A 26459-nucleotide genomic window follows, 5' to 3' on the forward strand; every position below is an offset into this window, starting at 1 on the left:
ATGCAGTAGATGGGAACAGTCCAGGAAGTTTCTGCAGTGCGTGTGTGGGAGGTACTTCCTGACACAGTTAGTAAGGCAGCCAATCTAGAAAGGCACCTGTCTGAACCTGTTGTTTGCAAACAGGGTGATGTGGTAATTGGAGGCTGTCTTGGGCATAAAATGAACACCCTCAGTCAGTTTGCAGATGACAGTTAAGTTGGGCAGGAGTGTTCATCTGCTGGAGGGCAGGAGGGCTCTCTAGATGGAAGAAGGCTGAATTTATGGTCTGAGATCTTTGTATGAGATTCAGTAAATTGAAGTGCCAAGTCCTGCACTTGTGTCAACCCCAGGCAGTGCTGCAGGCTGGGCGCAGAGTGGCTGGAAAACTGCCTGGCAGAAAAGCACCTGGGAGTGCTGATTGACAGCAGCTGAACATGAGCCAGAAGTGAGTCCAGGTGACCAAGAAGGCCAAGGGTATCCTAGTTTGGTTCAGGAATAGTGTGGCCAGCAGGATTAGAGTGGTGATTGTTCCCCTGTACTCAGCACTGGTGAAGTCATACCTCAAATCCTGGCCTTCACCATAAGAAAGACATAGAGGTGCTGCAGCATATCCAGAGAAGGGCAACGAAGCTGAGGAAGGATCTGGAGTATAAGTTTGTGTGGGCTGTCCCAGGAAACTGGGGTTTTTTTCTTAGGCTGGAGAAAAGTATGCTCAGGTAGGACCTTATCACTCCCTACGACTGCCTGAAAGGAGGCTGTAGTGAGGAGAGGGCTGCTCTCTTCTCCTAGGCAGCTAGCAAAAGGGTGAGAGGAAATTGCCTCAAGATGTGCCAGATGAGGTTTAGATTAGGTATTAGGAAATATTTTTTCACGAAAAGGGTGAAACATTGGCTTGACTGGCTGCCCAGGGGAGTAGTTGAGTCACCATCCCTGGAGGTATTTAAAAGACATGTAGATGTGCTGCTTAGGAACGTGCTTTAGTGGTGGACTGGAAAGTGCTAGATTGGCAGTCTTGAACATCTTTTCCAATGTAAATAATCCCATGATCCTGTGAACCTGTTTTTTAGAAATTCGGTTTGAACTTCATCTCCATTTGTATCATGCTGTGCAAGCCTGTTATATTCACGTGGTAGTGAAGGATTCACTTTTTACATGTGCATTTGAGGATTCAGTGCTTAGTTCCTAGACTTTGCTCTCAGGTTTTTTTTACTGATTGTCACCAGTATGTATACATATATACACATACGTATCACAAATATGTATATGTAGTTTTTGTATTTACTCTATATGGCAAATATTCCAGATGTATAACCAGATCCTGGTATTCCATGTGTAGTCAGCATCATAGAGAATTCCTGTTTCAAGATGTACACCAGTAACTACGGTCACGTGGTGTCTGTTTTCTGTAGATTACATGCAGCAAACTGGTGGCCAAGCACATCTGTTTTTCTGGATGACAGTGGAAGGATACAGGGTTACAGCACAGCAACAACTGGAGGTACTTCAAAGCCGGCAGAAAGATGGAAAACATCAGACTAATCAGACCAAGGGTCTATTAAGAGCAGCTGCATTTGGAGTTTATGAGCAATATTTATCAGAAAAGGTAGGAATAACTTCATTCTGCAGTTTGTTTATTCATTATACTGATACTTCTTTGATATAGTTATGGCTAAGTTAATATGAAATGGTTGATATGTAGTACAAGTTGCTTACATGTAGACACTTAAGCTATTGTGTGTGTATCTTCTCTTTCTCATGTCAAGCAGTAAGGAAGTCTTCCTCTTTTGTGTTCCCCCTCATTTATAAAGGCTCATGTTGCCCTCATTGCTCTGACTGCCTTGCCAGATGCACTGTGTTCCTCAGAAGTTGGCTTTCTAGAATACACAAACTAGAAACAATGTAAAGACTGAATAAAAAAGTCTGCATATGCTGTCCTTTTCCTTCCTTTTATTCTACCCTCCGCCCTTGCCAGCCCCCTTAAGAAGTGTTATTTAAAAAATGGAACAGAGTATTTGTCCAAACTTGGATTAAGATTGGATTTTCTAATGAAGTAGCTTCCTGTGCTTCTCTACAATTGTCTGTGTAAATCACTCAAATATCACCATTGGATATCTTTCAATAGGCAGTAAGGATTCCTCTGTGGAAGAAACTGCTCATCAACTTGTATTGACAAAGCATCTTTGTTCTAAATTTGTGTGTGCATAAACCTCTCACTCAGAAATGGGCAATTGACAAACTGTTAGCCTTTCCTCAGATGTTTCAGAACTTCATCCTAGTACTTTTTTATTGGCTTGTTCTTGATTTCTGAATCTTCATCTTTTTCATAAATAAATAAAAGCTGTTCATAAGTCTGAGTAAATCTGATTTAGGTACTTCTTCAAAATGCATGTATAAATTGTTTTTGAGGCAATTCATAGTGTTTAATAGTGAAACTTCCAGGTTTTAACACAAACTCTGTACTTAATTTTGGGGGTGGATGGGATCTGACTCCTGTTGTATGTTCTAGACAGTTACAGAGATACTTGTGAAAAAGAAATTTAGTTTACTTAGAGAGTTGCAGCATTATATTGGATTTTATTTGATAAAGTAGAATTTTCTTATTTTTATGCTGCAAAAGTTGATTTAGATCTCTATGACAGGCATCTCCAAGAGTTAATATTGATGACAACTTAGTAGCAAAACTTGCAGAAACATTGAACCATGAGGATCCAACACCTGAAATCTTTGATGACATTCAGAGAAAGGTATACTCTATTCGTCCTTCATTTCATAAGAACTGTTAATGCTATGGAGTATAAAACATAACTATAGATGCTAGAAAAGAAGTCAAATATCTAAACCCTAAAAGCTGTGTAACCATTTTTCTGATCTATGAAAATCACACTCTTTTAAAATTGTCAATTTTTACTTTTCCATTCGTTAGCCCATGGTTTTCAGAGCAGTAGATAGAAGGAGTAGGTGTCCTTCCTGTATGAATCTAAGTATGAAACACAGTTTAGAATGATCATGTTTTTATTTGTGTTAATGCACCAATTTAAGAAAAATGTCATGACTACACTGAAACATACCGTTTTCATTCAGTTTTACTTCTGTTTTTCAAAGATGAATGTAATGGTCCCTTCTTAAATCCTATAGCTGTTCCCAGAAATTAGTTTGACTCATCCATTTCTGAAAACTTGAGCAGTGAAGCACTCAGAAGTAGCAAGTGCTGAAGAAAAAACCAGTGTATTTACTACCTGCTTATGTAGACTTTATCATTCAAGTGTAATATATGTATTTAAAAAGGAAAAGTGAATGATTAATATTCTGGCAATAACTTAACATACCCAGTCTGAAATGTTTTTATTTTAGATCCTTACTTCAATGTTCTCATTCATGCTACAAATTAGTGATACGAGCTGTAGAATTTAGAATCACACTATTTATGTGGGACTCCCATTTAAGACTAATTAAAGCAGCTTGTGAAATCTGGGCCTTGCTTGTGAATTCTGCTGAAGAGCATAAATTTCCCATATGTTACAAAAGAATTGAACTTCCTCAGACCTGGATGGATTGTTGTTTTTTTTTTTTTTTCTGTTCTTACTAGATTGAACAGTGGTCCATGGGAAAAAAATAATTAAAATATTCTAGAGTTTACATGAGTATCCAAACATTATGAATTAATTCCTGCTATGTATAGATACTTGTGTATATGCTGTGAAGGTAAATTGTTTGAGGTGGTGTGGTTAAATCTTTTTTGAGGTATGGCTATATTGTATTGACTAAACTAGAAATTTTCAGAAAAGTGACATATGGTGTCTTCCCTCCCCTTCTGTCCCTCTTCTCACCTTTTGCCCTAAGTGTTTGCCGGTCTACATTTATAGTTTATCTACAAGGAGGGACTGAGATAACCTTTTATGAAATGGATAAAGACCAAATAGGTTTATACTGCAATTGGAAGGGCTCTGAGCAGAGGACAGAAACATTTGTATGTATTGTGCCACTTCCCTTCCTAGATGTGCATGTCTGACTCATTAGGTATTTTCTGATAACCTTTCCATTAAGAGTAAGTCAGAGACATGTATGCAGAGGTACTTGTTTAAGTAGAATTTATGAAAACTAGTCTGATTCATTAAAAAATGCAGTAAGTATTTCTGAAGTTGGCATTTTTGTTTCAATAAGGTGTATGAGCTGATGCTGCGAGATGAGAGGTTCTACCCTTCGTTCAAGCAGAACGTGTTGTATGTGCGTATGTTAGCTGAGCTGGATATGCTGAAGGATCCCAGTTTCAGAGGTTCAGATGATGGTGAAGGAGGTGAGCTTGGTATCTCTAAGGGGTATTTCCTGGGACCATTCTTTTCTCTGCTTTAAAATGAAAAAAAAAAAAAAATCCATACTGTTTTCAGGAAATTAAATACTTCTGTGGTGTCTCGTATTTAAATTTATTTTCCTCCTTGTGCTTTTGTGTGTAAACTAACATAGGGATTTCACTGTAATAAGTTTATTAATCTTATATAAATTCTTGTCAGGTCTTGGTAACTAGTTTGTCATTAAAATAAATATGCAGTTCTTCCATTCTACTTTTTTCATGAAAACACTTAAAACTCTTCAATGTATTTGGTTCTTTAATGCATAAGTATACTCCTCTCTGGAAATAGAAATTGAAAATGCATAGGAGATATGGCTTTTTAAAGCAAATGATATTATTGTTCTTATTAACTGAAGTACAAATCCAGTGGAAAATTGTTTTCACTGTTGAACCAGCTCTTAACAAAGAGTACCATGTGGAGATAAAAACTTAAAAAAAAAGTTGAAGTATTTATTTAGAATCCTTATAAATTTACATTTCTTTAAGTGTCCTTACTGGAAATTTGAAACACTCGCATGTTGCATGCAGCATTTTGCCCAGTGCCACAGTTCTCCTTCATTCTCCATGTTTTGTGCATCCATTTTTATTTATGTGTGGCCCTACAATGGAGGGAAATATTCTAACCTGGTTTTTCCTTTCCTTTTCCTCACTGCTTCCAGAATCTTTTAATGGGTCTCCTACTGGCAGCATAAATCTGGTAAGTGCTTGGATTTGATTTTGTCCTCAACAGTAGAGCAAGTGTGATAAAATAGTTTAACTTAATGTACATTACAGGTTTCACTTCACTGCAGTTGAATTTCTGAAAAAGTTTTTGAATCAAATTGAAACACACAAGTTATTAATTATTCTGTAAGGTAAAACTTCTCCTTTTTGTATTTTCCCATGTTTAATGGCATTTTGTATTGTTTCTCACGGAAACAGTTAATTTATGGAAAGCATAATTTCTTACCCCTATTTGCTTTTCTTAAATAGATATAAATTTGGAGTTATGTAATAACAGGTGAAAACAAATACTTTGAAACAGAAGTCTCCAAGGATTAAATTCAAATAGACTGTAAAACAAGGCATTTAATTGCATTTTTGTTGGTTGATTATTTTTTTTCATTAAAGTATCTGGAGTTTATTCCAACCATGAGTCTTTGTTTTTTTTGTCTGTCCAATTTCAAGTTCAATTTTTTTTTAAAGTGATTCTTGACCTGTGTCGGTTTGTCAAAACCTTTTCTTTGTTAAATGAGTGTACCTAAACCAAAAATGCAAATACATTTATTTAAAAAGTCGAAATCATAAGAAGTTTGGTATGTATCCTCCCCATGTTTCTGCAGACAGTGGGTAGCTGAGCCCCAAAGTATGCGAGATTCAGTTGGGCATATGAGAGTATGTTTCCAAACCTTTTAGTATCATGAAGATTTTATGTGGAGATTTACAATCTGCATGCAATTTCCTGGGTTATGTGATGCCTGGGCCTTTTTGTTTTTTTCTTGGAAGGTGCTGTAGCTCCTTAGGAGTTCCACTGTAATGATAAGGTCATGCTTGCATCAAAAGGAATGAGTGTTTTCTAAAGGAATACACGTAACATTAATGTTACAATAGTGTTTCACTGTGATGGTTTGTTGTTCATAGGGTTTGGGTTTTTGTAAGATTTGGATGTTTTTTTAATTTAAATTGGGATTTTCTTTCCTATTATTTTCCTGTTGTTGGCATTTTGAAATGTAAAGAAGAGGGGAGGTGTTTAGCTGATACAATTTATGCAAACTCCTGGTTGATGCAGAAGAAAAACTTAGCCATATTTTTCACAAGAGCCTTTTAACTAATTTCTTTTAAAGATGTTTCAAATGTCTTTTAAGTACTCTTTCTAATAATGTTGTGACATACCACAGTTTTGTTTTATGAATGAGGATTTGTCATTGTGGTGGTTTATCTGGCTAGTGGTGATCTGCTGCTTCATTTCAAGTGACTTTCCAAGCTAAGTTAGAAAGTCCTAAAGTCTTTACATAGCACTGTTGCAGTGCTAATAATAGGTATTTGCATGGAACTTTTCAAAGACTTGATTTTTGGTTTTGTTGTGATAAGGGTATTTATAGAATGCTACATTTATTATAAAGAGTTAGGAACATTCTAGGAGAAATGCATAAGTAAATTTCTCTTTATGCAGAACTACTTTTACTTTTCTGTAGTCCATATTGTTCAGGGTGTTCATTGCTTTTACAGGTGTTTGAATACTGATAGATTAGTTTTTGCTGGCTGAATTCCATGTCAAGAGTAAGTTTCTGTACACATAATTTAGCTCCCTTGTGTTAGTCAGTTACATAAGAAAAATAGACCTTGGAAAGGTTACTTCAAAGGTCAGGGAATTTCTGTACTTGCAGCTAATGACAATGTATTAAATAAGATTGGGTTGTGATATTTTTAGGTTTTTAATTAACTTGTGTTCCTGTGAATATATCTAATAGTAGAGATATTAGCTCATATTAAATGACTCTCTGTTGTGTAATCTGTTCAGGTTTCAACCTTTTAATTTACTTGTATTAATAGTTGCTGCATAGTGCCTTGCCACAGTAGTTGAGTGTTTCCTAAAGTTTCTATTATAAAATAAATTGTCTGCAATTCATACTTTCACTGGAAGAATTTGGAAGACAGGCTCAAAACTGTTTTGAAGAAAAGTTGTTTTACAAAAATACCTTAATTTCTGCCTTTTGATTTGATACATTAATCTACTATATTAAATCAGTGGGTCACATTTTGGGAGTATAAAATTATTGTAAATATTCACAGACTCTTGCAGATTTCCTCTGAAGGATCCATAATGGGAGCTTTGCATTGAGTAAATAGAAGGATTTACACAGGTGTTCCAAGACCTTGAAGGGCAGCAGAAGTGGCTGGGTTGAACTTTTGGCAGTCATTAGCATATGTCAGCTTGAGCCCCACTCAGTAATCACAAAGAAATCTGAACTTGAGTGACAGTGAAGGGAAGCAGGAAAACAAGAAATAATTATGCCTTTAGAAATATAACAGTACCTTAATGCCAGTATTTTGTAGCAAACAAAACATTTGAGCAGTTGACAGTTACTTGTCTTCTCTTACAGCGTCATATCACTTCCATCTTACTGATAATCAAATCCTAGAGCTTTCAGAATATCAAGCACTTTATCCAAGCTTTCACAAATGTCTTCTGTTAGTCACTCTCAGGTGATACTCTGCTCCTAAACTCAACACTTCAGTATGGAGCAGCACACCTGACAGGGTCGTGGCTGTCTGAGGAACTTGCACAAGAATGGATTAAGTCAGTGTTATGTCCAACAATGACTGAAAGCAATCATAATAAAGATTAAAGGAACAGCCCACTTATGGTGATACTTAACCAGAATAACTTTCCAGCATCCAGTAACTTATAGATTCTTGAGGTAAAGATGATGTCTGCTGTCAAAATATTTTTGCATAAATTCATCTGTTCTACTGTTCAACAGACATAAACTTCTAGCACTATAGCATGTTGTGGCAAAACAGATTTTCCCAGAAGGGTTTTTCTTTTTTCTACCTTTTCTCAGTCTGGGACCTTGGTATTAGAAGTCTACAGGCATATTGTTCAGGAGAATCCCTACTGCAACACGTTATTCAGCCACTTACAAGCTGTGTTTTATTCAGTATTGAGACTTTATAACAGTCTATGTTATAAAGTTGTCTTTTACTTACCTTCAGGAGTAGACACTTAGGCACAGACTGATTGAGGGGGTTGAGGCAGACAAGAGCCATTCCTTGAAGAGAACTAGAGGAGGAAAGAATGGAGCATTATGTTGGGATATTGTGAAGTTGATAAAGAATCAGATGAAGAAGGGGCAAGAGCAGAGTCTTTAAATAATTCATGTTTAAGTCCAGCCTATCTTTTGGTTGTAATCTTGTATATTGTTTTATGTTTCAGGAAACAGAGATTTAGAAACTTAATTGATGTAGGTAGAGATTTTAATTTGACATGGGCATGGCACTGCTAACCAATAAGCTCTATTGTAGGCAACTTTGCATTGTAAGTCACTATTAAACTGGCTTGGTTAAATTGTAAAAGACAAATAGCTGTATTCATTCTGAATGTGTTTCTTTGGATAATTTTAGAATTATGGGGTAAAATACGTAAAGTAACTGGGAGCCACCTAAGTAGAATTCAGACACTCGGATCCAACTCTTTTTTTTTTAATCTCGTAATTTAAGATTAGGATGCATATTGGCCCATCCTCTATTTTTCTCAGTTGCATATGCAAGTCTTTCAAAAGTCTTGAAGAGCTTTATTATGTTAAATCTTCGTAATCAGATGTATTAATTTTAACTAAAATCAAAACTTCTCTAAAAGACCCATCAGGCTTCTTTTGATCTCAGTTATTATTAAATATGGAGACAGAGCATTAACCAGCTGAAGATGTACCTGTTCATTTTTTTATGACAGAAAATATTCCTGAGAAAAATGTTGGCTGTTTCTTTTTTTTTTTTTTTTTTTTTTTTACATAAAGCAGAAAAACTTCCAGGTTCTTCTGCTGTGTAACATTTGTGTAGGGCGTAAAGACACTTGAAAGAAAGCAGAATGCTATGAAGGTAAAAGCCAAAAGACCTGTTACACATCTCTCTCTCCCCAGTTGTTTGGGGAGAGAGAGATGTGGGTCACATGAGTGATCACAAAACTATGTGTGAAAATGATGGGGGAAGTGAAATGCCCTGTACTGTGCACAAGAATGGCTTTGGAAACCAAGTAGTACAAACACCTGCATTGTTACAGTGCACTAAGCTTTTAGTATAGTGAACTGAAAGTTTGAAAATTAAATAGATTAATCAAAACACATCTCAAATATGATGTATTTCTGATCTTATTCTTTTTTTCGCATTTTTTCCTCCTACATTATCTCCCACCCTGCAGTCCTTGGATGACCTTTCAAATGTCCCTACTGATGAGACAGTTCAGCTCCATGCATACATCTCAGATACTGGTAAGTGAATCTGTTATAATGTCTGCTAACTTTTTTGCCACCATTTATTTTGAATTTTGTAATATTACAGGCCTTTGGAATCCTGATTTTCTCTTTTTTGTTTTTGGCTCATAAAACATTTGAATTCATATTTTTCATTAAGTCTTTTTGGAAATCTTTACAGTATTTGTTCTGTAGGTCAGAGACTATGTATTTGTACTTAAAAAGTGATTTAATTTTTATTGCATATGGTAGTATTATTATTGTTACTACTTTTATCTCTGGAAAATCATTCATTAAACTTACTATTGAGTAGGATTTTTTTTAGCATTTATTTAAAGAAATTCTGAAAGGCATCTCTCTAGTCAGAATTACAATTCTTGACTGTTTCATTCTCTTAGTATAATATTTTTCCCTTATTATTTGTACTTCCTTACTGACTTAGCTTAGTTTAAGGAAGCAACTTCTGTCGTTATTGTGGTGGCATTTTTGGTTATCTTTTTAAAAACTTTACCTTGAAAGAAATTATTTTTCTTTATTACATGAGATTAAATAACAAAAAAATCTCAGCTATTATTTGCAAATACTCTAGTCAAATGAGATTCCATTGGGCAATTAAATTGTGAAGTGATCTTCAGATACTTTTTTGGTAGATTTTACTGTGCAATATGCTCTTAAATCTATGCATTTATCAAGTGGACGCATGCTGTCAGCAAGCATTGAGCTACTTTACATTTTAATTAAACCTATTCCAACTCAGTGTGAGGGCAGTGTGCAATCCAAGTGTCATGGTAGTCAGCCCTCAGGGAAAGTGGAAAATTAGTTGGTAGTTAAGAACGAAATTCTGCTTTTTTATTAAAATGGCATGCGGTACGTTTTTTCTGAATTAAACTTAAAAGTTTCATTGTTCTAACCTAAGAAAGAAAGGTAAACTTAAAACCACATAGATTGTAACATCTATAGTCTTGAGGGCTGCATGTATTGATAACTACCAGTCTGAATTTGAATACATAATGCTCCAGTTGTATCAGGAGGTCTGTGAAGGTTTTTATTGCCAGATAGTATTAAACTGCATCTGTGAGACGCAGTTTAATACTTTTCCTCACCCAGTTATTGTCCTTTTCTGTGTGTGAGGGTTATATACCAACAGAATTATTTCAGTGTGTTTCAGGATTCACACTGTCTTGGGTTGCAAAATAAATACTAATTAAGAGGCTGTGACATAAGGGACAGCAGGACAACTTCCTTCTTTTTCTGTCTGAAGTGGTTCTAAAGATGCCACTTGGCAGTGCCCCTGGGATGTGGTCTGGTGGCTGCAGGGCCAAGGGGTCTATGTTCATGTAGAGGACAGAGCTTGTGCAGCATCTGTGGTGCTGGAGGTTTCTGGCTCTGCTCTCTGGGCAGTCTTTTGGCACCATCCTCACTGCTGCTCATTCCCCTAGGGATTCAGCACTCAGCATTCTTCTTTTAGAGGTTGGATGGCAACGACAAGATGCTCTGTGCCCACTTTTCACCTTCCTAGTGTGTAGTTCTTGCATTGGCAGCAGCTGGCACTATCCTACAGGTGCTCCCTGAGTGCTTAGACAAAAGCAATATACTTCAGAGAAATCAAGACTGAAATACTACAGAGGATGATATTGATGGTTTCTCAGGAGGATTGTATTTTATGCAGTGTGGGTGCATAGAAAAATTCAGACACCTTGATTAAAAATATATTCATCTTGCCACTGAAAAACTGTACGTACTGGATATTGGCTCAGTAATTAGAAATGCAACATGTTGCCAATTTAAATGGTGTACAGTGTAAACAATATTGGTTCTAGGTTATTCTCTAAATAAAATGGAAGGTTTTGAAACAAACTGTACTGGGAAAAATTCTGTGAGGGAGGAATGTCCTGGAAGACTTAAGTATTTAAAGGAGATCAAAAAGATGATTGCTCTCTGTTTCAGATAGCTATATGTGTTCTTTTCATTTATGAATTGACTTTTCCATACAATGTGTGTGTGCACTCACAGAGAATGCATTACATATACGTACACACGTCTGTATATATAGTTGACTAAAATAGCATGGGGAGTGCTTTTTATCCTAGAGTTAATAACAAACTGATGTGTTAATAACAAACTATTGATGCCAATAAAAAAAACTGAATGCTTGCAGCTTGCAATCATTGCCTTGTATTTATAGGCTTTTCTGATGGGCAGACTTTTGCAATGTTTTGCGGACTGGAATTTCTTCTGGTTTCACAGTTGTCTTTCACCCCCATCTTGAGTTCTTTACGTTAAAATATTTCTTTAAAAGTTCTGTTTACTATTTAAAAGTTGAAAATTTTTCTGTTTATGTTTTGCATGTCATTGAAACCTGTCTAGCTTTAAAGCTGCTTAATCTCTATTTAAGTTTACATAGTAAGTTTTGGAGGGTATCATACAGTGTTTAAGTTAAAGGGATAGTTTAGTCTTCCGCTTGCATGTCCATTTTTGTCTTTCAAATCTGTCATTCCAGACATTTCTGCACTTCACATTTGTGTCCTTTCGTCTTCCTTCTTTCTGTTTGTTCCTTTTTTATTTTTGTTTTTAAAACTGCTAGTCTATGCTGACTGTGACCCATATGCTGTGGCAGGAGTGTGTAATGACCACGGCAAGACATACGCCCTGTACGCCATCACTGTCCACCGGCGAAATGCAAACAGTGAGGAGATGTGGAAGACATACCGGCGCTACAGCGACTTCCATGACTTTCACATGAGGATCACTGAGCAGGTAACCAATCTCATGAAAACCTTTACAGGTGCTTGTTTCTGTAGCTTAGTAACTGATGACTACAATTGCTCTTTGAAAACGAAATGGGAACTTAGAAAGTCTCCCCCCTTTTCCCATATGGCTTAATTTTACTTTAAATCCTTATATGGAAGTGCTGTTGGTCTCAGAGAGAGTTAGTTATATTTGTCAGAGATTAAGAAATAAAAGCTGAGGTTGGGAAATAGGTATTTAGGATTTTAAGTGAATGTTAAGAATTGGTGGGGTTGCAAAAGGGAGAGATGGTAGCACTTCACTATACTACTAGCAATCTGCCTTTTACTGCTGTACTTGTATTCTCAGACTCTTTAACCCTCCTAAAATGAAAGAAGGAAGAAATAGAGAGTTGTAACTCACCAGCTGGTACAAAGTAGAACCTACTGACATGAAAAAAAGGATGAAAACACAGTGCTTTTAAAAGGAGGCTGAAGTGCTTTTTAACCAAGCCTTTGGAGAAGTCAGATTTGACTGCATAACCCTTGAACTAGTCAGAAGGGTCAGTTTATATCCCTTTACTCTGTTGTTAATTGAGAGTCATAGAGAACAAATTCTGTGCAGGTAAGTTAGCATTTTAAAGTTACAGCAGTAATAAAAATTGAAAAGGCTTTATTAAGAAAGTAAACATGTTAATACTTGGGTTAATTATAAATGAAGTCAAACTTTTCTTTGAATTTCTGATGGTCTTAATGTGCTGTCAGTAAATTTGAAATACTGGTTTTTGTACTCTTTCAAATTCATTTTCTTATATTAATTCAGCGTTTTGAAGAATCCTGGATCTTAGAGTGAATTAACATTCTCCTGGTACAGGGCAACCATTTAAAGCTAACATAACTTTAAATGAGTAGAAATAAATGTCAAAAGCAAAGATGTTCAGAATATGAAAGCTCAACATTTCTGATTGCTAAGTCTGATTGAATTTATAGAGACTAGAAATGTTAACCTAGAGCACTAAGACTGCAAAAAATAAACAGATTTCTGTGATTCACTGTGGCATCTCAGATGTTCCCAACAGTTGTGCTTAGTCTTGTCAAGAAAATAGACGTTCTTACTGTCTTGTGTGCTTGTCTAAGACATTTTTATTGACATGTTAAGGGTTAAAGTTAGAATAATTGATTTAAAATTAATAAGAAGGTCAGGGACTGTTTTTCAGAGAAAATAGATAGCTGATCCAAAATGGAATTAGTTAGCAGTTCAAAGTTAGCAATTCAAAGTATCTGAGGTTTTTTTCCTTAGAGCAGTGAATAGATTCACACCAGTTCCTTTAGTTAGTCATGTAATAAATACCATTTGAAGTAGATACCTATATTTAAAATAGAGGCTGTTAGTTGCTTATATTGCTTCTGGTTAGATATAAGAGTCCAAATGAAAACTAGACCATCTTCTGTTCAGTTGCTTTCCCATATGACCTACTTGCAAGGGAATGGGATTTCTAAAGTTGTAAAGAACTATTCGGTGCTTTCTACAGACCATAAATTTTATATGAGCTTCGTTTATATGGCCTTCCAGAGTTTAATGATGCAAGAAGAGATCTTCCAGGGACTGAATGGAATCCATATCTTTAAATCTGTAATGCTGTGATCTTTTCTAAAGAGGAAAAGGATGCAACCTGTTTCCAGATTGTTTCTTAAAACCTAGAATGCTGTATGTTTCTCTCTTTGCCACCTTAAGGATAATATTTACAGCAAGTCTGCATTCTGTATGGGGATAGTCCTGATTCTTCAAGTTTTGTTCTTGTCACTTTTTAATTTTTTGTGCATTTTACCAAATATATTCAGCCTTATTAAGTGTTAGAGCCTCTTCTTTCCTTTTTCCTTCCCTGGGACTGCCATTCTTCCTGCAAAAGTAGATCAGAGTACATGTCAACCACATACAGTGTCAAAGAGTACAGTGCCAATCACTGTTATTACCTGGAGAAAAGGCACAGATCATGATATATAGAGCAAGTTGTGATAAACCTGTGTGTAAACTGGGTGCTGCCATCTCTCCAGGGAGAAAAGCTTAATTATTTCCTTGATAGGCTTGATCAGGATAGGAAAGGAGAGAGATTTTTAGAAAGAGTTACAAGTTCTCTTGAAAATCTTTACTCTTTATGTAGTCTTATAATTGAAATAACTTCATTCCAAATAATAATGATAAGTTTTGAGCCTAAGCCTTTTGCACACTCTACGGGTTTGTATTTCAAAAGTGTACTGCAAAAGAGAGTTTCACAAGAAATTAAATTTTACCCTTGATAGTCTCCTGGGAGTTTTCATGCATTTTTTATTGACAGCGTACCTCGCTCTTTGACTTCTCCAAGAATTCTGAGATCCAGGCATGATTCAGATTCTTTTTGCCAGGTGTTAGATGATATGTAAGAATAGGTGAATAGAATGTGTTTATATGAAGACTTGAAACTCTTGAAAACAGAAAAAAAAAATCTTCTCATTTTTTCTAGTTTGAAAACCTTGCAAATATACTAAAACTTCCTGGCAAGAAAACATTTAACAATATGGACAGAGAGTTTTTGGAAAAAAGGAAAAAAGATTTAAATGCTTATTTGCAGGTAAGCTGTTATTGGGGGTTTTTTTTAGCTCTGTGCTTGGAATTATTTTTTAGAGGTAGCTTGTCTTTGCGGTTTTTTCTTTTGTAAAAGAAAAAAAAGCTCTGTTGTATTTGGTATGCAAAACTAAATAATATGCCATAAGAACTTGATACTGTCTCATAAATTTGCATTTTCTTTGGCATTTTGGTTTATTCTCAGACATTTCTGTCACAGCTTTTCTGAGCTGATGAGGTTCCAGGTATGTTGGTTTTGAGCTTCATGCCATTGACCTCCTCCTGCTGACAAGTTTGTGTTCAGTTTTTCTTGTGCTGCTATGTAAGGATTTCTGTGGCACCCACTCCAGCAGTGTAGAAAATCACACAGTTCCTCTGTTCAGATAAGGCGTGTATCAACCCAAACCAAAAAAATCAGTTGTCTTCCTTCATAAAGACTTCCTGGTCATTAAGCACTAAAATTTCTTGACCAAGTCAATGAACATGTAAATAGCAAATAATGAAGATAAGTAAAACACTGTGACTGTTTGATGATAAAGGTGTATATTTTTCTGTGAGGTGCTATAATTACCATTGTGGTTAAAATTATGGTAATTACTAAGAAACCCATTGTTTCTATCTTTAGACTAGTGTAATGTTGGAATAAAATTTAGGAATGAAAAAATACATAGCTACATGTGATGTCATTGATTGTGTCTTGTTAATTAGGTATTAAAATAACTTTTAAAAATTATTTTACTCAGCTCTTGTTAAATCCTGAAATGATGAAAGCTTCTCCAGCTTTAGCCCATTATGTGTATGACTTCCTGGAGAATAAAGCCTACAGCAAAGGGAAGGGGGATTTTGCACGGAAGGTAAGTACAGTCAAGGGAACTTCAGAGCATTCTTTCGTGCAATGATTGCATTAAACAGACACGTTGAACTGATATTAAAGAGCTATACAGCACTTTGAAAACATCTTGCAAATGCGTTGCTTTAAAACTTTCAGTGGCAAAGTGTCTGAGGACATACAGAACCAAAAAATGACCATTTTTATAATAGGTAAATCTGTTTGTATGATAAGAAAATAAACTTTTGAAACTGGACACTGTAAATTCCACTGAGATTTCTCTACTAGTCTAAAAGTGTAAACACACTTTGTTGCAAGTTGCTTTCTATCAGACATCTGTGGTTTTATTTTTTGTTTTGTGGTCTTATTCCTTCTGATTCCTTTTTTCAGTTCTTTACTCTGTGTTTGCTGCTGTTACCATGCTTTCCACTCTTCAGTGCAAAACACAATATGCATTTCCCTTCAAAAGCACCTCTTATGTATTTAGGTGTAACCGTCCAGAGTCATTGGTCAAATTCAGAGCTCTGGGCTCTGCAATCTCTTTGTTAAGCCACCAGACCTGTCTCCAGACAAGTGGTTCTTTGTTCAGTTTGTGTGAGCATCTGCTTTGCAAATGTAGCCATTTCTAAAGTTTAAGCAATTTAGATATAAAAAGCATCTGCAACTCTATTGTCAGCTCAAGTTACTGTCCTGCCTATATTCCTTAAATAATTAACAGTGAAATAGTTAAATATTTATCAAGGTTTCTATATTGACTAAGATGTGTTTTCCAGCTTACAAGTTTCTTCATAAGCATAACTTTTTAAAGGGCATTACTCTGGTATTTGTGCTTTTGTTTGGACTGAATTCAGAGTATATACTGAAAGAAAAATTGTAACAGTTTCTGTGAATCTACTTTATATTTTTAATTATACTTGCCATGATACCTACTATTCCAGTGCTGTTTAGGAGAGGTATGTTGCAAAGATGAAGAGTTGAAAGCAGAATTGAAACATCTGGAAGCAGAAAGCTTGGAAGGGAGAAATGGTATTGAATAGAGAAGAAAAGGAAAATAAATTTAAGCTAAGAAAAGCCAAGGGATGGGAAATGAAAATTACTCAGGAAAACATCTGTTGAAAGATGTAAATAGCTGCAGTAGGGCTGTAACAAATGAGAAATATAAATGGAAGTAAAATTAAAGCTGTATTCTGCATTCTGTAATGAAGTTAAGTAATTGGACTGGTAAGAACAACTACTATGTTATTGTTCTCTGTGCCATGCTTCTCATAGTTTATTAATATGCTGGTGTCCTCATAGATAATACAATTCTGGTTAAACATCTTCCCCTTCAGATGGACACATTTGTAAATCCACTGCGTAACTCTATGAGAAACGTATCAAATGCAGTCAAGTCTATCCCTGACAGCTTGGCAGAGGGAATGACTAAAATGTCAGACAACATGGGTAAAATGTCAGAGAGATTGGGACAAGACATAAAGCAGTCATTTTTCAAGGTAAGAAAATACTGGTGGTTAATACATCCTAGTAAATTGACAGAAGAGTCATTATTGGCTCGCTGAAAGTAATGTTATATAGAAGTCAAGTCATTAAACACAGCCAATCTGTTTTGTACCTGCACCTTTTAATAAGGTTCAGCAATGATTTTACTGCAAAAAATGGAGGTCTTTGCAATTAAGTAGCATGTTTTAAGATGGCATCTACACATTGTTACAGTTCTCCACTTAATTTGGTGAAGTAACTTGAGAAGAACATGAGATTCATGGCTTATTTTTTAACCAACCATTCTCAATCAGCTAATTTTCTGCATCTGCTGTTTTTGTTAGGGAAAAAAAACCCATATATTTTGAAACTTAGAATAAGGAGATAACCTCTTTTCTGCTTTTTCCTTGCTGAATTCTGGTTTAAATTTTTTTTTCTGTCTTTCCTGCCATCTTCCCTCATCTCTTACATTGATAAAATAGAATACTTTAGAGGTGAGGAATGGTAGCATGATATGCAATTTGAAAGTCGTATGAAAATAGTTATGTTCAGAACATGTTCATCTTCCCTTTGTTTCTCTGCTCTTCCTCTTTCTGTGCATAGCTGTAAGGTTTGTGGTCAGGCGTTGTTCTATTTTGTGCTATATATGGCAGATGTAGAGCAGCAGCTGAGATGGGTGAATTAATCCTTAAATCATGAAAGGGAATAATAAATCTGGGCCTGGGGGGATATGTGAGGCTTTTTAATTACTTGCAGGGTAAAATGACTGTCTCTGGACTTGATCATTGTTAGTAACTTCCCTGGTGTGTGTGTGACTCGCAATATCATTGCAGTTTTACTCGCTAGACAGGAGTTAAGATCAGGAAGAAATATCAAAAGAAATATCAGTCTCATAAGAGTTTTTAGGTATTTTCCAGTTGAAGCACTAGGCACTTGATAAATCAGATGTGAATTGTCTTAAAGGTGGTGTGAATTTTGGTAGCTGTACAGAAATGTATACAGACTTGATTTTTTTATTTTGCAAGGTGAAAGAGCTGCTGTGTATTTATCCACAGCAGTGTATATATTAGTTTGCAGTTACTTTTAACAAAATGTTGTTGTTTTATATTTTCATAACCAAACTGCTTATGAAACCTTTTCTTATTTATTTGTACTCTAAAGTATTTTTTTCTTTCATTAACATAGCCTTTTTTATTGTAGGTGCCACCTCTGATGCAGAAAACCTATTCAGATCCTGACCACTGCCGTGTTGCAGCACCAATTGATGATAACGTGAGTCTAACATTTGTTCTTTCAAAGTTGACACCTCTACAACCAAACAAATTTGTTACTTACTTTGCATTGAGCTACACTTTTTTCTTATCTGACACTATACCAGGCACTTCAAAACAGTTCTAAGATTTTTAAAAAGAAATTTGCATACTTCCTTTTAAAATTAATATTTTTGCTATCATTGGAATGGTTTGCACAAGATTGGAATAACTGTGAAGAGTGCATGTACTACTGTTTCTGTGTATTAGGGCTGGGGGCATTCATTATTTTTTTTTCTCTTCTCCCTCCAACATGTTTTTTGTAGGCCTTTCTGTGTAACATTATCTACGAAAAAAGTAAAATTACAATCCTTTTCTTAATCTTCAGGCATAAAAGCACAGGATAGTTATGCAGGTTACAATAATGCCTAAGTAAAAAGCAGTTCATTGCAGCTAAATGTCAGCGAAATGTTTTTAGTATCCATAAGAAAATGGTACCCAAGAAAAGCTCCTTCTTGAGTTTTTGTGTGAGGCAGCTGGAAACACAGCAACCAGGAAAAGATCAGGGATGAGGTCTCTCTTTAGGACATACTTACATGTGTTAATTTTATTCAACTTCTGTAATAACTGTTGACTTTTGAAATAGCTGCTTCTTCTTGTCATATTTTAAAAATTCAGTGTATTTGGTTTTATATTTAATTTTCAGTCCTTCTTTGCTACCAATGATTTTATAGAAGATTTAGGGAAGATTTCATATTACAGTAAAATATAAAGTAAAGTGTTTGTCATGGTTGTGCTTATACTAAAGTATTTGACAGATAAAGTAGCTTCTAAAACTGCAGCTTTCTTGAACTGAAATAAAATTTACTGTTTATTCTTTTACTTGGTGGTCAGGTGGATGACAATATTCCGCTGAGAGTAATGCTCCTACTTATGGATGAAGTCTTTGATTTAAAGGAGAGAAATCAGTGGCTAAGAAGAAATATAAAAAATCTGCTTCAGCAACTTATTAGAGCAACATATGGTGACACAATTAATAGGTACTGCTTTTCTTATATAGAGCAATGATGTGAGTGATGCTGTATAGTATCTGTCTATACATCCTTCATGGTAATACTAAATTATCATGCTTTAAATCTGCATGTATTCCTTCTCAGAGAAAATCAATAAACTAAGTGAAAAAGTGGTGTAAAATGGGGGATAAACACAAAACATTATTGAAAGAAAAATTCTAGTAACTCTTACATGCCGGAGAACTTACAAAAGAGCTTTCACATGTAAGTGTTCTTGTTTCTGTGAATGTAACTTAATATTTATGCTTTTTGTCCTGTTTTACCACTATACCTTTTTTTATTAATATTATTTATTATTTTCTGCACTATTTCTGCTTACATCTCTTTCATGCCACAAATGATACAGTGGCACTTTCAAATTATGTGAACTGAGTTGATGTGTTAAGTTTTTGGTCTCACACTTAAAAGATGGAAGTGGGAAAGGAAAAGGACTCCTATGGGGTCTGTTTTGGCCACTTCATATTCTTTGTAATTCACATGTACTCTTATTCATGCCAATGCAAAGCCAGGTAATAGTGCTAATTAAGTAATGTTTCTTGCCCTCAGCTTAGAAAGATACATTTTCCAGTCTTGCCTTCTAATAATTTTTTTCTGAAATGTGAACAAGTATAAAGATACATGTTTAGAACTGCATTGTTACTTTCGATTTAGTGCCATGAATCAAAAACTTAATTTCTAGATGGTGAGAAGTAGCTTCCTCTTATTTTTTTTCAGGACATTTGTCACTGTATCATTTCTTTTTACCCTTCACAATTATATTTGTGATGTTTTCATCATCACTGTTAAACATACAAACTTGTGGTAGCAGTAATGAGGTAACCATGTGATAAAATAGCACTGGTATTTTTCAAGTAATTCCTTATGGCCGGTTGAAAACTGTCTGGATAACTGTACTTCTAAGAACATGCTGCCCTGTTGAACAACTCTGAATGCTTTTTGCTGTTTCCAGATAGTAGTATAAGCAGCAGAGTTTCTGCACAGGCTGCTGCTTCCTTATTACAGAAGTGACTGTAGTGTAGTACTGGTTTGCTTGTGCATTTAGAGCCATTTCAGATACTCATGGCTTCCTTTGGTCAGCAGTCATACCTTCCCTTGGCACGTTCTTGGGATTTAATAGCATTCTGCAGAAAAATCATCTTTTTCTATTTCTTAGAAAACTAAATTCAAATTGTGGCTAGGGAAACAGTCCTGGGATTGTGGTGATACACAGATGCATCTATCATTTCTGTAAGCATCCTAGTTTGGATATAGAGCTGTGTGTATGGGTTGGTGAATGAAGGCCTGATGAATTACCAGTCTGTATCTCCTGTTAAGGATTGTGAAGTAACTGTACACATTACAGCAAGTATTTTGAGATTCTGAGTAAGTCCTTTGCTTACAGAAGCAGAACTTAAGACTACTCCATAAAGAGCGTGAAGGGGAGTGCTCTACAAGCAAACCAGTTATCTAATGCTGACAGGAAATGCAACAGCAGCTTTGCAGCCAACTTCATTATCATATATTTATCCAAAAAAAAAAAAAAGCTTTGTCTTTAGGGAGTGATCAGTGAACTTAGATGTCTATCTTGAGAATCAGTGTTTGCCTTCCCATTGTGCAGTATTATAGAACCTACTTACAGAGTTGGAGAAAGTTGAAATTATGCTTTGTTTTCCCTAGAGTGCTCATTAAAATGCTTCACTTATGGGTTCTCTGCTTTAAAAATTAAACAAGAGATTTGTTGCTTTGATTTTAGAAAAATAGTTGATCATGTTGATTGGATGACATCTCCTGAGCAAGTAGCAGATGCAGTGAAACGCTTCAGGTATGTCTTTTATCACAGATGTTAAATACAAAGCACTCACCAATTGATGTCTAATATCTATATGTCTTTCTTTTCCTCTTACATGAGCAAATTATTATTCTCCAGAATACAATTGGATCATACACTGCTTTTTACACGTTAAGTGAGAGAAAGCAATTGTCACATGGAAAAGAGTATTTTTAAGTTTTCTCCTCTACCTTAAAATTTGTCAACCAGTCTAGAAGAGCTAGCGTACAGGTATACTTGGAAATTTCATCATTTATCACTGTAGCGATGTAATGTCTTGTTTGCTTTGATGAAGGCACGTATGTGCCTTGCTTTTAAAGGCAAACAATCAGTGCTGAAAGAGCCCTAGCTCTGAGATAGTGTTTCACTTTGGATAGATACAATGGAACTGAAGTCTGAATTTGAAACTATCAATTTCCTAAAAGTTTTAATGGCTTCTACATTGGTGTTGAGAAAGTGTTACACACTTTTCCCCTATAGTTTGAGGTTTTTTTTGTTGGGGCGAAAGTCGAAGTAGGGTAATGTATTCTCCAAAGGATTATACTTTACAAGTGTACTGTTATTCTTTGATTAAACTGTAAGAATGTGTACTTTTTATTCAGAAAAAAATCGGCTTTCACTGAGGCAAAGCAGCTTATTAGAGGCATGTCTTTTGCACTGGACTTTCTACTACACTGGAACTATTTATTCTCAGTTTTAGCTTCTTGAAAGTAATTGCTAGTGTCAAAATTTTGATGAAGCAATTAATAGACCTAGAGTCTCAGTAGCAATAAAGCCTGGTAAAAGCAAGGCTTAGGCTTCTTTTATGTAAGAACTATGTGGTATTTGAATTGTTTTGATTTGCATTATTTTATTAAAATTTCATTTCTTCTAATTCCTGTAATAAAAAAGTATATGGTAGCTGCTGATAGGTTGAGTATATTGTGCTACTTGCTTTTGATTTCTTCATCTTCTTCATCATTCTTCATTTTTTTTCCTCTCCTGATACTTGAAATGTGTGTTAGGTTGTGTGCAAATTACTTTCTTGTATTTATTTTATGAGATAGCCTTGAGAGATTTAAAAGAGCTTTTCATTTGATAAAATGTTAATGTATTTTGACAGATTTGCTTTTGTTACAGAGACGCTTTTTGGCCCAACGGCATTTTAGCAGAATCTGTTCCACGAAGGGACAAAGCTATTAGAATGAGAACAAGAGTGGCAGGGAAAACCAAATTGCTGGAGGTAATGCCAGGTAAGTGAGTCTGGGATTAAAACCGAATAATCCCTACCACATATTGTTACGAAATTAATGTCAGTATTCTTGTTGATTGTTTTAAGTACTGTAAAGAAACCTTGATATATGAACTGTATTTAAAAAATGGGTGTGTTCCAAACCAGTACAATTTCTTGCAAACATGGTTTCCACACGTGTAGGGCAAGAGTGAAGTAATTTTCAGAAATGCTCACTTATGTAAGAGAACTTTTAGTTTAGTCATGTTGTGTAGAGGCACTGTTACCTCGAATTTCAGGCTACATAGTTTGAAAGACTTAATATTCAGTTTAAGTTTGTTGTTAACATGGAATTAGAATTTAGCTTAAACTTCTGTGTGACTTCTGTTTTTGTAGATGAACTGAAGCACATCATAGGCGCTGAGACGACGCGGAAAGGCATTCTTCGGGTCTTCGAAATGTTCCAGCATAGTCAGCTGAATAAGAGAATGGTGTATGTGTTTCTAGAGAGATTCCTAGAAACCTTATTTCCACAAAATAAGTTCCCTGAGCTGTTCCACAAACTGCATTCAAGGTCAAAGCAAATGCAGAGGTATAAGCAGAGACTACACTCTACTCAAGCGCCTTCATTACAGAAAAGGTGACACTTCAAATCCATTAAGCTGGTGTTTGTTTGTCCAGGATTAATTACTTGGGCAGATTCTCTGGGGCTTCAAACTCACATGCCGTCATTTCTGCACCAGTCTTCTAGTGTCACATATTAGATTATTAATGCATCTGTAAGACCTGTGGATCTTCTCATCTTCACTTGTAGTTCAACCACGACCAGAATGGTTTGTGTGTCTTAAATGATTTGGTGCGTCTTCATGCAACATTGGGAAGAAAACTGGCCCAGTATATCAGAATGCTGATCCCTTCCGTTCCTGAGTCGATGTTCTGCCAGCAATGCAAAGTGCCAGATTGTCCAAGTAAAGCACAACTGTGGTGATACAATTGAAGAAAAGGCTGTTTTGGCACTGGGAGATAGTGCAATGTGTGAGAGTCAGGTGGAATTCTTCGGCGTTACACGTGTTGAGGCTCTGTAGGGCTATTTTAACATTCCTGTAAAGGCTGAATTAACCGGAAAAGCAGTCTGTGGAATAGCAGGTTGATAGGAGCAGGGAGAAATAGCTACAGCCCCATAATAAAAGTACATTTATTGAATAAAAGTGGAGGTAAGGTGGCTTTTATGCCACATTTGCATCACCTTTCATGTTTTGAAAATTAAACTAACCTTATATCTAATGGGGGGTTTAGTAAAAGCAGAGGTGCAGTAGAAACAAACCCTTTATTCTGATTATTCTGTAGCATTTAAAGGCCATATGCTGCTCTTACAGCACCTGGCATACATTTTGCATGTAACTTAAGTGGAGAAGGAGCATCATATTTATGTTCAGTTGGTCTATTGGAATATAAGTCAAGTTGTTAGTTGTAGAAGGAAAGGAGTATATGTTTCAAAGAGGATAGATATTCTGTTAGAAGATGAGGAAGTTGCACTAAGACACAGTTTACACACAACTCCCCACTAAAATCTGGAGCATTTTTGGGATGTGAAAGAACTATGTCCTACTTAATTGAAAGATTCCTTACCTTTTAGTGTGTAAGCCTCATATGGGAAAATGTTAGAATTACTTGGTTCCTCACAGGTAAAAGATTTCATTAGTCATATGCAAACACTTGGAAATTTCTGAATGCATCTCAGTGTATATATGAAAATAAAAAGGAAATAAAACAACAATATTTTTTTAAATAATTTTTTTATTTTTTGCATAGTGTAAAATTTTAATAAAAATTTGACATCAAGGCCCCACATCCATCTGTTTAGTTTCATGGGAGATGTTCTGTCCGATTAAAAATACAGTAACATTTGAAAAATCCTGTTTGGCCACAGCATATCTCAGTTTGTGTTTTCTTTTTCATAGTCCCCGACTGTTTGAGCACTGTCTTGAGTGAATAGAAGGTAGTCTTTTAGAGTCCCTTTTTTTTCTGAACACTAAACACAGGGTAAAATACAGTTATGGATCAAGGATCCCAAGGATCCTTGTTGTAATTTGTGTCTTAATGGGAGCAAATGGTCCTTTTATGCAAGAGAGAAACATCGATCTTTAATGAAAGCATTCTGAGACAAGATAGAAGGCTCTCAAAGGACCTCATTAAATTGACTGACACTTCTATATAGATAATTTTTCTCATGGACTCTATTAATGAAATGTAGCCTTTTATCATACTACTTAATGATGATCATATTGTACTGTTAACATTCTCATACAGTATGCATGGGCTCAAGTGCACTTGTTTTTTTCTTTTTTGCAGAACTAAATGCTGTAAATTAAATCCCTTTCTTTTGTAATCCCTAGGAAGACAACTTGGTAAATATAGAAGAACCCCTCTCCCTTCCTCTCTGCAGGTTCTGTGGAAGTGTGATGGTTAAATGCTTTTGAATTTAACAAAATTCTTGAGTTCTGTATGAAGTAATCAACATAGCCAGCTCCTATTGTTTACATGCCTGTATCTTCCTGTCAGGGTGCTCACGCATAACTGATATCTGACGGATGAAATATCATTCAGCAGTTGTTCTTAGTGATACAGTAAATATCTCATTAATCCTACCAAATCTAATTTATGTCTTCTAAGTCACTAAATTTGTTAAGCAGTATGAAAGTGGGAAGTTCAAATACTGTCTTGTCAAATCTGTGGAGCCTTTTATATATCTGTAGGTACAATGAAAAATTTCAACAGGATAGTGATAATATACAAATTTGGCTCTTTTTTCTTTTAGTTATCTGGTACATTTCTGTACAAAAATAAAATAATATCTCTAGGAATGTGAACTAAACATAATACACCATACTTACTAGTCATTTTACTTAATAAATTTATTACATATACCTATACACACATTTATATCCGCATGTGTGCATACGTATATATGTATTGAAGTTTTGTCTTCTGTATTTAATTACAGAATGTGGCTTCCTAATTCAGTGGTGCCTGTTGGCTGGCAAGAACCATCAGAAATGAGCACTTTTTGTTAAAGTGAGTTTGTATGTGTCTTTATTTAAAAGGTTTTCCTGTCGACAATTTGAAGTACCCACGCTGTCAACCCATGCAGCCTATTATCCTAGGAAGTCTCCAAAACTGAATGTTAATATACAGCACTTAAGTGTCTGGGTGTATCTTCTGGCCTTTAGGTGCTGTGACTGGCCGCTGAAAATTGTGCCACTGTCAACAAATGCACTTGTTTTAGCCTTAATTATTTTTAAGAGAAAATAAGCAATTGAATTTTTCATTTGGTTCATCCTCAAGCTTGTGCTGCTGGTGTTTGCTAGAACTAAACAGTTAATTTTAAGTGCTACCAGAATGTGTACCAAAATGAAACTATATAAATTCCACAATCTAAATTTTAATTTTGTGCAATATATTCATTTAATGCATGTGTATTTGAATAGCTGTAAAATAAATGAATTTTTAATGTTCTGAAGTCTAGGTTAAAAATGTCTTCTCAGGTGAACAATTCTGCATTCTGTTGTTACTTTAGTTTATTTAAGGACTTGTTTTAAAAGTCTTACTTGTTACTCCTTTGTTAATTCCTTTGTTCTCAATGATCGTTGCTCTCCTGAGCAAAGCTCATGTATTACAAGGGAAGAATCTGAAGAACACATCTCATAAACTCATAGAGCTGTTATAAATTACTTGTGCATATCATTGTACAGTAAGTGTCAGCTGTGTGCCTAATTGTTCTATTGATGCTTTTCCCCTCCCCTCCCCCTCCTCTCGTTTCTGTAACAAAGAATGAACATGAAATGGGCTGCCATGGTCACTTCTACTGAATGGCAGAGGACTCTGAATTTTTTTTGGAGTTTGCATTTATGTTCTGTCCAATAGAAAGCTAAAAAATTACACTAATAAAGTATTAACAGGATTAGTATGAGTCTCCATTTATTTTTCACATAACTTTCTCACTAGCAGGTACGAAAGGTTGCTAAAGATAAAACTACTAGTGTTTAAATAAAGTAACCATTCTTTGAAGTTTTTCTGATGTTTTATAAACTGGGTTTGCTTCTAACAAAATAATCTTTACATTAATTTTTGACCAGTGTTTGCAGAGAGTCATGTGTTTTAAAAAGAAGCAGAAATAATGGGATTGTATGGTGTAAGAGGGGTTTAT

The 26459-nt window shown here is 35.4% G+C and overlaps 1 protein-coding gene across 4 annotated transcripts in view; it reads left to right on the plus strand.

The window, feature by feature from the left end:
- Window positions 1-26213, plus strand: part of SNX13 (sorting nexin 13) — a 65084-nt gene extending 38871 nt beyond the window's left edge. Inside the window, exons 13-27 of one of the 4 annotated variants that reach the window (XM_041418235.1) lie at window positions 1389-1582; window positions 2619-2723; window positions 4141-4273; window positions 4987-5024; window positions 9225-9294; window positions 11861-12033; window positions 14504-14611; window positions 15348-15458; window positions 16765-16926; window positions 18113-18184; window positions 19057-19202; window positions 20968-21036; window positions 22162-22274; window positions 22649-22745; window positions 25257-26213. In XM_041418235.1, coding sequence (XP_041274169.1) covers window positions 1389-1582; window positions 2619-2723; window positions 4141-4273; window positions 4987-5024; window positions 9225-9294; window positions 11861-12033; window positions 14504-14611; window positions 15348-15458; window positions 16765-16926; window positions 18113-18184; window positions 19057-19202; window positions 20968-21036; window positions 22162-22274; window positions 22649-22745; window positions 25257-25326 — 1661 coding nt within the window. In that variant the 3' untranslated portion in view covers window positions 25327-26213. Of the gene's footprint in view, window positions 1-1388; window positions 1583-2618; window positions 2724-4140; window positions 4274-4986; window positions 5025-9224; window positions 9295-11860; window positions 12034-14503; window positions 14612-15347; window positions 15459-16764; window positions 16927-18112; window positions 18185-19056; window positions 19203-20967; window positions 21037-22161; window positions 22275-22648 lie in introns of all 4 variants that reach the window. The other 3 variants (XM_041418234.1, XM_041418233.1, XM_041418236.1) reach the window with 3 other exon arrangements.
- Window positions 26214-26459: the final 246 nt, after the last annotated feature.

Source organism: Onychostruthus taczanowskii, unplaced genomic scaffold (genome assembly GCF_017590055.1).
Source record: "Onychostruthus taczanowskii isolate IOZ18803 unplaced genomic scaffold, ASM1759005v1 scaffold59, whole genome shotgun sequence".
NCBI lineage: Eukaryota > Metazoa > Chordata > Aves > Passeriformes > Passeridae > Onychostruthus > Onychostruthus taczanowskii.